The following is a 13,942-nucleotide window of genomic DNA, read 5'->3' on the forward strand; positions in this document are numbered from 1 at the left end:
CAGTTACAGAGTGGCCCAAACCATCTACAGTCAAACAGGTATGGTGTTTCATGGAGTTTGCAAACTTGTATCACCGCTTCATCCAGAACTTCAGCTCTATCGCTGCTCCCATAAATGCAGTCACTAGGAAGACCTGCAGGATTCCATTGGACAGACAGTGCCAACCAAGCATTTTCGAAGTTTAAGTGAAGTTTCGCTACTGCCCCCATGCAGCAACACCCAGACACATTGCAGCCATTCATTGTCAAGTTGGATGCATCCAATGCCAGCATTAGAGCTGTCTCCTCTCAGTGCTTTCTGCAGACAATCAACTGCACCCTTGTGCTTTTCTTCCCCGTTGCTTGACCCTGGCCAAGAGTAATTATGATGTTGGGAACCAGGAACTTCTGGCTGTCAAGGAGGCACTGGAGGTATGGCGACACTGGCTGGAGGGGACAGAGCATCCTTTCTTGGATTGGACAGATCACAAGGACCTCTCCTACATTCAGGACGCAAAGCGAATCAACACCTGTCAAGTCTGGTGGGCTCTCCTCTTCACCGTTTAATTTCATCCTCACCTATCATCCCAGCAGCTATAATGCCAAGGCCAAAACTCTCTCCCAGCAGTTCGACTGATCTGGGGACAACGCTGATCTGGAGCCCATCCTTCCTCATTCGTATATTGTTGGTCCAGTGATCTGGGGAATAGAGACAGAGGTGAGGACCTCCCAACAGTTGGACCCAAGCCCAAGTGGGGAACCTCCCAACCAGCTGTTTGTCCCTGCTACATTGTGCTCCAAAGTGTTGGAATGGGGTCACTCCACCGTCTGGCTGACCATCCAGGAATTCAACAGACCCTGGAGTTTATTAAGAGACAATTTTGGTGGCCATCTATGTCCCAGGATGTCCATGACTTTGTATCTGCCTGTCCCACCTGTGTACAGAACAAGACATCACACCAGCATCCTGCTGGTTTGTTATGTCCGTATCCTGTGCCCCACCACCCTTGATCCCACCTCTAGGTGAATTTCATCACTGGGCTGCCCCCATCTAATGGAAACACTTACATTTTGGTCATTATGGATCAATTCTCTATGCTCTAGGCCCACTTCATTGCCCTCCCTAAGCTCCCATCGGCTCGTGAGACTGCCACACTCATGGTTCAACACACGTTCAGGCTCCACGGCTTTCCTCAAGACATAGAGTCTGATCGTGGACCACAGTTCGCTTCCCACCTTTGAATGGCTTTCTGCTGTCTTGTAGAGCCACAGCCAGTCTCTTGTCTGGTTCTGCCAATGGCCAGACTGAGAGAGTGAACCAGGAGTTGGAGACAACCCTGCACTGCTTGCCTCTTCCAACTCCACATACTGGAGCTCCCAATTGTTTTGGGCAGAGATCACCCACAATAACCTCCAGTTGTCCCCCACAGGTATGTCCCACATTGAATGCCAGAGGGGATTCAAGCCACAGCTCTTCCCTGACCAGGAAATTGATGTAGGAGTTCCTGCTGCTGAACAGCTGATCCATCACTACAAGCACACCTGGAAGCAAGCCAGGACTTCTCTGCTGAACGCGCAGAAGTAATATGCCCGGCAGGCTGATTGGATCCACCGACAGTTAAAGCCTTTCAAAGCCAGGTGAGGAGATCTGCTTGGCATCAAGGGATCTTCCCCTGAAAGTCGAGAGCTGCAAATTGGCTCCATGCTACGTGGGACTATTTGTGGTGGAAAAGGCTGTCAACAAGGTCTCCCATAGATTGCATCTACCGGCATCAATGAAGATCCACCCAGTATTCCATGTTTCGCAGCTCAAGCCGGTTACTACCTCTCCCCTGGCTTCAGTCACACCAAACTCCCCCTCCTCCTCACTTGGTATATGGTTCCCTGCTCAATACAATGTGGCGTCTCCTGGCATCTCGCTGGATACATAGTAAGGTCCAGTACCTTGTGGATTGGGAAGAATATAGTTCTGATGAACATTCTTGGATCCCCAGTGAAGGACATCTTGGACAAGTCACTCATCTGGAACTTCCAGTGGGACAGGTCTGTGGTGCCTTAGGAGCTGTGCCTGGGTAAGGAGGCCCTGTCACACCACAGACTTGGCTGCACAGCAGATTCGGCAATTGTGCTCATGAATACGCATGTGTCAGCTAATTATTTAATTAAGGTGATATTAACTTCCATCTTTTCGTTGTAGCACTTGTCGAGACTTTGGCAAAGCACAGCAACATTACGTTGCCTGCTTGCATTCATTGCCTGAGAGTGGACTATAAAGTCGACTGACACTGAAGACTAGTGGTATTTGTTTACTATCTAGATATTCCTTCCAGCCTTGTGTTGGCATCTAGCTTTTCTTTTGAGTGTTATAGTTTGTCAACCCTGTTTGGCCTACTGTTTATTGTTTTTCCTGTTCACATTGAAGTAAGTGTGTGAATGATACCCCTCCCTTTCTCTCTCTATCGGTTTCTGCTGTTATGATAGTACTATATATAATATTGTACTGTATATGTAATATTGTTTTGACACCATATTCTGGATTTAGGAACAATATGCTTAAATTAATGTATCTAATCTGACATTATGTGCCAGCTAGCTTGCATGTAGTTCTGTTTGTCACACTATAGGAAGGATGTAGAGCAGTGGTTCCCAACGTGGGGCATACGTGGGGGTAATTTGAAGTTTGTTTAAACCAAGTTAATGGTCTTTTAGGCTTCCTCCAGGTGAATAGGAGTTCACTCTTTGAATAATAAGAATTATATATCACCACAGGGGGCATCAGGATTTTAGAGGTGATTAGGTGGGGCATGGCCAAAAAAAGGTTGGGAACCACTGATGTAGAGATTTTGGAGAGGCTGCAGAAAAGGTTTACTACAATGATGCCTGGATTAGAAGGCATGGTCTATAAGGAGATGATGGATGAAATAGGATTCTTTTCTCTAGAATGGCATAAGCTGAGCGGAGAAGCTGAAAGAGGTTTATGAGATTATGAGATGCCAGATAGAGTGGATAGCTAGTAGCTTTTCCCAGATTCAAAGTGTCTAACTCTAGAAGGTACACACATAAAGTGAGAGGGGGTAAGTTTAAAGGAGAATTGTAGGGCAGTTTTTTTTAACACAGAGAGTGGTGGGTGTCTGGAATGTGCTGTCGGCGATGGTAGTGGAGGCAAAAATAATAGAGCTATTTAAGCAACACACAAAATGCTGGAGGAACGCAGATTTTCTATTGTTTGTCAGCTGTTTAAAGGGCTCTTAGATAGGCACATGAATGTACAGAGAAGGTGGAAATGGACAGTGTTTTATTACTAGTTTAATTAGCTCAGGATAACGTCATGGGCTGAGGACCTGTTTCTGTATGTTCAACTCATTCACAAATTGACTGACATTGTCCTTCCCTACATAAAGGGAAAACTAATCAAAGAGGAATTTTGTTATTAATAGAAGTGTAGTTTATGGAAATCACAAATGATCCCATCCAATTGATCAAATGGATTAATTAGTACAGAAAATATGAGATGGAAGGGAGAGTATTCACAATTGTTGTATCTGCTCCTAAAGCTCCAATATGACCTACCTTCTGATGCATTTAGACCCAGTAGATCCCACAGCATATCAAAGGCTGGCAGTTATCTTTAACTTGTTAAGTATTGCTATGGCATGGGAAAAGTCTGCAACCAAGCGTGCACAGCCACATTACAGCAACCCTCTCATCTACCATTGGTTAAGTTCCTGCACTATTCACATATTTAATGCCCTCACTAGCACTAGCTCAACCTTGAAGCTCTCGTTAACCTACAAGTAGGGAAAAATTCTAGGTTTTCATCATAATGTTAATGGAAAAAGTAATTCCTGATTTTTCTCCTAAAGCTGTCTACCCATCAGTGGTCGGAGCATCTCATTCATTTTCAGTTGAGGGAAAAATTCTCACACAGTAGGAAAGAGCAGGACAGAAAGATTGCAAATAGAAATTTGAAACATAAGAAGCCAATATTAAATAAACTCTGCTTTTGAAAGATGAATTTCTCCAACGAATTCTCTACCAGCATTTGTAATCATTCTCTCCTCAAAGTCAGTTCACAATATGTACAGAGATCCCAACATTAAATAGATTTTGTTTCATCTGCTTTCTTATAGCTCCTGTAATCATCCTCTCCCCGAAGTCAGTCCAGAATGTGACTGGTGCCCAGGTCTACCTGGCCTGTGAAGTGAAAGCTGTTCCAACTCCGATTGTCACCTGGAGAAAGGTAGGACACAGGCAATCAACAGGATATTTTATTTTTCTCTTATAGAAGGGGCAGTCGAAGATGAAAATCCAAAACTGTAGTAGACAGACCTGTACCGAAGGATACCATGCAATACTAGGACACAGTCTGAAACTGTGAAAGGTAGTTCAACGTTGCAGTGAACATTATGATATTAAAGACACACTAAAACTCTTTGTGCTTGTGACAAAAATATAATATCACCAAGAGCGGTCTAGAACTTTGTTGCAGGTTTTCCATTACTATAGATGACACTTTATTTAAGTAGCAGGCTGTCCTGAGATGCAACAGGGTACAAAATTCCAACATAATCCAAAGTCCCAATACTGTTGATGACAATCTTCAGAAGCCAAGCAGACCCCTAGTGAAATAGTCCCTTGCTGCTTCGTACAGAGCAACTGCAAACTCCAGATATTTTAATGTCAAGACAGCCTCCGTGAGCTCTGGGAGCACGCCTTCCTGTAAGCCAGCAACTCTAGAATACTTAGATTTACACTAGCTCACAATAATCCACAGGAGAAATATTCAGTACGGAGGAAGGGTTTCTTCCCTGCTGCAGGGTCCTTCATCCTCCATGTGTGTTGTACACATGACAGTAGCTACATTTGTTAAGCTCCAGTTTGCACACACTGTCATCAAGAGTTGCTTCCTCAGCACATTTCCTTTAGAGTCTCCTGAAGATGCCAGAAGGTGTGACTCATGTTGAACTTGTACCAGCGCATTCTGGATGTCAACCACAGAGCAAAGTATTGGCCCAGATGTGCAAACAAAGAGTGATATGCTGGTGAGTTTGAGACCTAAAGACTTTCAGACTGTGGAGAAGATGAAATATGGCAAACAAGGTTTTAAGTTTAAAGTTCAAAAAGGCACCGCAAGAACATGTCAGATTACGTGCTTTGTTCTTGTAGGAGGAAAGCAGAATTCAGTGAAATTGATACATTTTGGCTTTGACTTGATTGCTGCAATATTCTGGAAAATTCGGTAACAATTCATCCTTATTATCAGGTACTGTTACAGAGAAGCACACAAGCACATATGAAAGCCAATGATAGACTAGGAGTATCGTACAATGTTTAAATTAGTACATTCAACAGTACAGAAGAAGCAGAAACAAGGATAGACCGTTCGAGTTCTGCAATACAATAACTTGATGGTTGATCTGATTCTAGCCTCAGCTCCCGTTTCCTGCATATCCACCATCATCCTAGATTCACTTATAGGTCAACATTTTCATGAGTTGTCAGCCATTAACCAGACTCTCAAACACAAGATGAGCAAGGTTTACTCTTTACATGGAAAAATACCTTTCCTACCTTTAAGAGAATCTAACCAGATCTAAATAGGTACCTGTTGTTACGTGTAAATTCTAATTACGCATTTCAAATTGAATTTGCAAGTCCTCACATCTGGGAACAGAGTTGCATTGTCTGGTCTGAAGTGCTGGCATGCATGTAGACTGATGCACAGCCTTCTGTTTATTCATTACTGCACATTTCCATAATAAATCTGCATTAACGTAGTACTTATTACCTTCTCATCACTCAAATATTTACACTTTGGCTGTGAGTAGGTCACCGAGTCACCCAAGGGAATAAAGCTTTTGGAAGAGCTACCCGGAGATCGAGTGAATCTTGCGGTTCAGGTCCGCGGTGGGCCATCTAAACACGAAAGCACCGGATGGGTTCTGGTAAGTACTAGATTGGACATGTGCAGAGATTAGGTAACCCAGTGGTGAGTGCACACTGAGGCAATCATAAAGAGGCAAGTTCTTTCATTAACAAGCTGCTCTACAACCAGCACCACTGTTCTCTGACAGTCCGGGAAGAATGCATTAACCTTCATCTCTGAGAGAAAATAAGACTGCTTTGTATGGTTTAGAAATGGAATGATTTTAAGAGATCTCAATTAAAGGATTACAGAATCAAAGAGAAGGCATTTACTCAATGTACATATTGAACGCCTACTTTCTCCTGCTTGTTTCGATATTGGTTGAGGCCATTTCCTTTCCTAAAACACATACTCTGATGCTCCGATGGAAATACTCTTCCCTTTCTCCACCAGACCATTCCAGTCTCCCACCTGTCCGATCAATATGCACCATCCAGCGCGTTAACACGTTTATGTTTCTCCTGCAAAGGACTTTTGTCCTTTCAGCAACAAAAAAATGAAAACACAAACAAAATCATTATGTGGATTAACAAACAATTTTCTTCAAGGCTAGTGGTCTAAAATAGCAGCTGAAAAGAATCAGCATAAAACTAATATCTATCAGTTATAGATTTTTAAAGTTGCCAGGGTACTTTTGATATTGTGTATTTCCCTGGTGGTGTTTTTTATGTGAATACTTCTTTCTAACACCACTCTGCAGTAATCAGACAACCTTCCCTGCAAAATGCCGGGTGCAGAGCAATTTTTCACTGGGTGACTTCTCGAAACTGGGGAAGTTTATCGCCTACACATAACTCTTTTTAACGTTTAATCAAAAAGAGAGGGAGATGATGCATTTTCCTAAATGGGTCTTCATTAATGGCAATTTATTTATTAAAATGAGGGCTATTTAAGCACCAGCTGGATGGATATTTTTAAAATTGTTTTCTTAGTAAATATGACTAGTGATTTGTAATTAAAAAATACTATCAAGTATTTCTACCAATAAATACCAGTACTGTGATTTCATTAATGTATGGACTATACATAGTGTTCCTAATGGGTTGATCATTATTTACAGTTCAATGTGCAATCATTATTGGTTCTACATATAATATTTGTAACTCAAATCCTCCTTATAACTTAGATAAATCCACTGACAAAGGAAGACGAAGGTGTTTATCAATGTCATGCCAGCAACATCCTTGGAGAGGCTCAGACTGAAGGCACAATCACGGTCACGGAGAAAGTCATTATGACTAAAGGTGCTATTGATACTTGGGAACATAATAACAGACTGGTAGCCTAGTGGGAAATTATGTCCCATTAGAAAATGTGACTGAATCTGCAGAAACGTAATGGATGTCATTCAAACACAAGGAAATCTGCAGATGCTGGAAATTCAAGCAACACACACAAAATGCTGGCAGAACGCAGCAGGCCAGGCAGCATCTATAGGAAGAAGCACAGTTGATGTTTCGGGCCGAGACCCTTCGTCCAGACTAACTGAAACAAAAGACAGTAAGAGATTTGAAAGGGGGATGGAGAGATCAGAAATGATACTAGAAGACAGGAGGGGGAGGGATGAAGCCAAGAGCTCGAAAGGTGATTGGCAAAAGGGATACAGAGCTGGAAAAGGGGAAAGGATCATGGGACAGGAGGCCTAGGGAGAAAGAAAGGGGGAGAGGAGCACCAGAGGGAGATGGTGAACAGGCAAGGAATGATTGTGAGAGGGGCATAGAGAGGAAAAAGAGAGAGAGAGAGAGAAAAGGGGGGAGAATTAATAAATAGACAGATAGATAAATAAATAAGAGATGGGGTAAGAAGGGGAGGAGGGGCATTAACGGAAGTTAGAGAAATCAATGTTCATGCCATCAGGTTGGAGGCTACCCAGACAGAACCATTTCGCTGAACACCTACGCTCTGTCCACCAGAGAAAGCAGGATCTCCCAGTTGCCACACATTTTAATTCCACATCCCATTCCTATTCTGATATGTCTATCCATGGCCTCCTCTACTGTCAAGATGAAGCCACACTCAGGTTGGAGGAACAACAACTTGTATTCTGTCTGGGTAGCCTCCAACCTGATAGCATGAACATTGATTTATCTAACTTCTGTTAATGTCCCTCCTCCCCTTCTTACCCCATCTCTTATTTATTTATTTAGTACCCCCCCTTTTTTTCTCTCTCTCTCTTTTCTCTCTCTGCCCCTCTCACAATCACTCCTTGCCTGTTCTCCATCTCCCTCTGGTGCTCCCCTTCCACTTTCTTTCTCCCTAGGCCTCCCGTCCCATGATCCTTTCCCTTCTCCACCTGTGTATCCCTTTTGCCAATCAACTTTCCAGCTCTTGGCTTCATCCCTCCCCCTCCTGTCTTCTCCAATCATTTCTGATCTCCCCTTCCCACTTTCAAATCTCTTACTATCTTTTCTTTCAGTTAGTCCAGACGAAGGGTCTCGGCCCGAAACGTCGACAGTGCTTCTCCCTATAGATGCTGCCTGGCCTGCTGTGTTCCACCAGCATTTTCTGTGTGTTGCTTGGATGGCATTCACTAGAATTTCACCAGAGGAAAATATTTCAATTAAAACGTTTAGAGAAGGAGCTAACAACAACCAGTGTAATTGTTAAAATTATATTTAAATACATTTTTCCAATTATTATTGCACTGTATTATGTAACACCTCTGGATCAAGGTTCCTACAGGAGTTAGAGGAACAGGTGTGGTGTGTATCCAGAAGGTATGACATTGGGACAAACTAGGAGCTGTGTACTTTCCTGGTTCAGTTGAGGAGCAATGAATAGAATGTTTTCTGGTGGTGTTCTTCTCTCTCCTACCCATTTCTCATTTTTGTTTTACTTTAGTTTCTCCCACTTTTATCTGATTTTGCTTGTTTTCTGGAGCAGAAGTTTATCAATAGTCACAGGTCATAGAACAGAATCAGTGAATTGTATAGCACAGAAGCAGATCCTTTCATCATACCTTGACCATCCCAACCATAACATCTATCTATTGAAGTCCTTGTGACTGCATCAGCCTGTGTCCCACTATTCCTTTTCTATCAAAGTACCCCTTCCAACACCTTTTGAGGGTCATGATACTATCTGCTTCAACCACCCCCTATGAAAGCAGTTTCTGAAATACTCAAACACCAACAATCATTTCTTGGTCTGCAACAATCATCCCCATTCTGCTGTTTAGTCTGAACAACAACTGAACCTCTTGACCATGTCTATATGCTTTGGTGTATTGAGTTGCCACCATATGACAGGTTGATTAGTATTTGTAAACCAGCAGGTGCACAGATGTACCTAATAAAGTGGCCACTGAGTATAAAGCTAATTTTTAATCTTTAGAATTTCTTCTTCCTTCTTGCTTAGAATGTTACTCACTTTTGTCATTTTTTCCAGGTAAGAAAAAAAAGGACTTTCTGAAGGAAGAAAATTAAATCCTGGCTAACTCCACATTGATAAATCCTTTTCCTGCATTTTAGAGTTTAGAGAAAAATGAAACGTAACAGATTGAATTGAAAATGATGTATTTTCTACCATTTTCTTCTACTTTTCTAAAGTTTTTACGATAACATTAGTACATCCAGTATAAAACGATAGGCATTTGCAGAACCTCAGTGTGCAATTGAAAATGCCTTAGATGTTCATGAAGAGGAGGTGGTTGGGACTGAGGATGTTAGAAGCTCACAGTGATTGTATAAAACACAGAGATGGGTGTCATATACCTTAGCACCATAATGAAGACACTTCATGTTACATTAACCAAGTTTTAATCTTTCAGCAAAAATTCTTAAACAATACATCAGTTGTGTTGTGCTTAGTGCAATGATTAGTCTTTGAATAAGTTTTTTAAAATTTGTGATTTTATATTTAAAGAAGTTCACTTTCAAATTTTAATGAACAAACATGGTGGAACTTGTGCAGCCAACAAATTTAGGAAACCATGCTTCCTAAACTCCTGGGTATGACACAGCACTGTTCTTGGCTAGTATGACTAATCTAGAATGGAGGTTTCCAATGAAAGCTAAGAAATTTAATAGCTATCTTTGTTGTGTACTCTTTTTCAAAGTGTTTTAATAAAGATTACTGTTACTCTTCAAAAACATTTAACTACCTTTAATATTTGTTTTTCAAGTACTTATTTATTTCAACAATATTCTATAAATTCTGGGAGCAAGTAACAAATGAACAGGTAACTAACCTGTACGCCTCTAATAAACCAACTTGTACCTATAGGACACAAGCTGTCCCAAAATACACATCCCCTTTGGGACATGACGTTTATTCCTCCATCTTTACAAGTAGCCATCTGAGCCTCCAAAGCACCTTTCAGGAATAATTTGGAGAAATCTTCAGTTCCCCTCCCTTCCCAATTGACTTCAACGTTCAAAGTAAATTTATTATCAAAGTACATACAGTATATATCACCATATACCACTTTGAGATTCAGTTTTGCAGGCATTCATGGTAGAACAAAAAAATACAATAGAATCAATGAAAAACTACACACTATCAAAGACTGACAAAAAACAAATATGCAAAATAAAAATGGTGCAAATCTAAAAAATAATAAATATATAATGCTGAGAATGTGAGTTGCAGAGACCTTGAAATTGAGTCCAGAGGTCATGGAATCAGTTCAGAGTTGAGGTGAGTCAAGTTATCCACGCTGGTTCAGGAGCCTAATGGTTAAAGGGTAATAACTCTTCTGGAACTGTTACCAGGTGGGGGCAAGGGTGCTGGGAGAGGACCCACAAGCAGGACACAAACACATCTTTTTTAGGTTCAATAAAATAGCATTTATTACTCGCTACACAGAGAACCGGGAAATCAAGGAGGACAAAGAGGAACACAAACCTCGAACTAGGAGACTAGGGACTTGGATCGCCGCAGACCTTGGACTTGGAGACTGGAAACTTGGATCGCCACGGCCATGACTTGGACATTGGGAACTTGGATCATCGTGGCCCTTGGACTTGGAGACTAGGACCTTGGCCGCAGCCAGAACGTGGACACCAAGGATCGCCGCAGCCAGAACTTGGACACTCAAACACAGGACAGGAACGTCGAGCCAGGACTCCGCCTTCAACTCAGGCACCGAGCCGGGACTCTTCTTCGAGTGACAGACACAGACACTGGGCATGAACATCGAGGCAGGACTCCGCCTGCCACCCCGGAGTCGATCGGACCCTGACACTCCTTCAAGAGGCATTTCTGGTGGCCCTCCATGGACGCTGACACCCGTTCCTATGTTTCTGCATGTTCCATCTGTGCCCGTGGAAAAGCCTCCCATCGGCCACCTGCAGGATTACTCCGTCCCCTACCTGTACCTGGGCGTCCCTGGTCCCACATCGCTTTAGATTTCATCACCGGTCTACCTCTTCACATGGAAACACTGCTGTACTCACTGTGATGGATCGTTTCTCCAAGTCAGTGCATTTTGTGGCTCTCCCTAAACTACCTTCCGCACAGGAATCCGCCTTCAACTCAGGCACTGAGCTGGGACTCTTCTTCGAGTGACAGACACAGACAGATCTTCTCGTCCGCCACATCTTCCACCTGCCTCCACGGAATCCCCACGGACCTCATCTCCGATCGAGGTCCCCAGTTCGTCTCACAGGTATGGAAGGCCTTCTGTCAAGCCTTAGGTGCAACGGTCAGCCTGTCGTCTGGCTTCCACCCCCAGATGAATGGGCAGACAGAACGGGTCAACCAAGACCTGGAGGCGACGTTATGTTGTGTAACGGCAAACCACCCGTCAACCTGGAGCAACCATCTCCCATGGGTTGAGTACGCCCACAACTCCCTGGTGAGCTCTGCCACTGGGAGGTCCCCGTTCGAGTGCTTCCTTGGGTACCAACCCCCGCTGTTCCCCACACAGAAAGAAGAGATCGTGGTACCATCGGTTCGGGACCATGTTGATCGGTGCCTGAAGATTTGGGAGGAGACTCGCAGGGCCCTACTCAAATCAACAAATCGAAGTAAGAAAACGGCCAACGGACACCAGACTCCAGCGCAGGAGTACCAACCGGGGCAGATGGTGTGGCTTTCCTCCAGGGACATCCCGCTCAAATGCGAACACAGGAAACTCGCCCCCCTCTTCCTGGGACCATTCAAGGTCGATAGGATTATCAATCCCACAGCGGTCCGCCTCACGCTGCCAAAATCCATGCGTATTCACCCAACCTTCAATGTGTCTCAGCTGAAACCGGTCTCCGTCAGCCCTTTGTGTCCCCCAGCTAAGAGTCCTCCCCCTGCCTGGCTCATCAACAACCATCCGGCATACACCGTCCAATGACTGCTAGATGTGCACCGTCGGGGCAGGGGCCTCCAATACCTGGTGGACTGGGAGGGGTACGGTCCCGAAGAGCGTTCCTGGGTCCCCCGCTCCTTTATCCTAGACCATTTCCTCATCCAGGACTTCCATCGGGACCATCCAGACAGGCCTGGAGGAACGCCAGGAGGCTCCCATTGAGGGGGTGGGGGTACTGTCATGGTTTCGGTTGGCCGTTCCCCTTTAACACTTCTTTCTCACCAATTATGCCCCAATTTCAGTCAATTGCTGCTAGTTACCCAATTATTGTACATCTGGCCTTCATCAGAGACTGGGAAATAAATACGATGGCGACTCTATCACAGGTTGCCAGTTCTTTGGTCAATTCTCGTGTGATACTTCGTTCCCTGTTCCGATTAGAACCAGAAGTTCTAAGTTCCGCTCTAGGTTCTAGAGAGTCCTTGTGAATCCCGTCTCCTTGTCAAGATCCCTCTGGTTTCCTGCTCTACGTTCAGGTCTACGCCAGCCTCCCCAACTGAGTTGACGTGCCAGTGTCCTGTACTTGGGTTCTCCTCCGTCACCCCCCCCCCCCCCCGTGTAAGAGGAACTTGGTCGTGTGGGATCTAAAGCTCCTGTACTTCCTTCCCAATGGTAGCAATGAAAACAAAGCAAGGATTTGGGGGTTCCTTCATGATGGACTCTGCTTTCTCGTGGCAGTACTCCTTACAGATGTCTCAGTGATGGTGATGGATCGGGCTGCATCCACTGGTTTTCACACACAAAATGCTGGAGGAACTCAGCAGGCTTGGCAGCCTCTGTGGAAGAGTACAGTCAACATTTCGGGCTGAGACCCTTCATCAGGACTGGATAAAAAAAGATGAGGAGTCAGAGTAAGAAGGTGGGGGGAGGGGAGGAAGAAACACGAGGTGATTGGTGAAACCAGGAGGGAGGGTGAGGGGAGAAGGAAAGAGCTGGGAGGTTGATTGGTGAAAGGGGTATCTGATAGGAGAGGACAGAAGAGGGGGAGGAGCAGCATATGGAGGTTTTGGGCAGGTAAGCAGATAAGGTGACGGAAGGAAATGGGAATGGAGAATGGTAAGGGGGGGGGGGCATTACCAGAAGTTCGAGAAATGAATGTTCACGCCCTCCGATCACACCCTACGTGACTCCCTTGTCCATCAGTCCCTCGCTATTGATCTTCCTCCAGGCAAGTGGAACAAGTGCTACACCTACCCCTACACGTCCTCCCTCACAATCATTCACAGCCCTAAACAGTCTTTCCAGGTGAGGCAACACTTCATTTGTGAGTCAGTTGGAGTCATCTATTGTATCCAGTACTCCCGGTGTGGCCTCCTGTATATCAGTGAGTCCCGACGTAGATTGGGAGACCGCTTTGCCGAGCACCTATGCTCCATCTGCCAGAAAAAGCAGGATCTCCTTGTGGCAACCTACCTTAATTCCACTTCCCATTCTGATATGTCAGTCCGTGGCCACCTCTACTGTCACAGTGAGGCCACACTCAGGTTCAAGGAGCAACACTTTATATTTCATCTTGGTAGCCTCCAGCCTGATGGTATGAACATCTACCTTACTCTGTATGCTGCATGCATGCAAATAGAACATCTTCAGTCCTGAGCTTATCACCCTTCTCGATTTTGCTCCCATGTTACACTTCAACTCACACTGACTGCAATTTTGCCCTATCATCTGCCTGTCCTTCAGAGTCACACTATAAAATACTTAAACTTGTATACCAGCAGTTCCATCCTCAGCCAG

General features: G+C 44.3%; 1 protein-coding gene across 1 annotated transcript in view; it reads left to right on the forward strand.

Moving 5' to 3' along the window:
• Positions 1 to 9,997, forward strand: part of LOC140726344 (insulin-like growth factor-binding protein-like 1) — a 41,268-nt gene extending 31,271 nt beyond the window's left edge. The window contains 4 exon segments of the mRNA XM_073042609.1: positions 4,109 to 4,218; positions 5,807 to 5,923; positions 7,031 to 7,148; positions 9,292 to 9,997. Coding sequence (XP_072898710.1) covers positions 4,109 to 4,218; positions 5,807 to 5,923; positions 7,031 to 7,148; positions 9,292 to 9,329 — 383 coding nt within the window. The 3' untranslated portion in view covers positions 9,330 to 9,997.
• Positions 9,998 to 13,942: the final 3,945 nt, after the last annotated feature.

This window comes from Hemitrygon akajei, chromosome 4, assembly GCF_048418815.1.
Source record: "Hemitrygon akajei chromosome 4, sHemAka1.3, whole genome shotgun sequence".
Lineage (NCBI taxonomy): Eukaryota > Metazoa > Chordata > Chondrichthyes > Myliobatiformes > Dasyatidae > Hemitrygon > Hemitrygon akajei.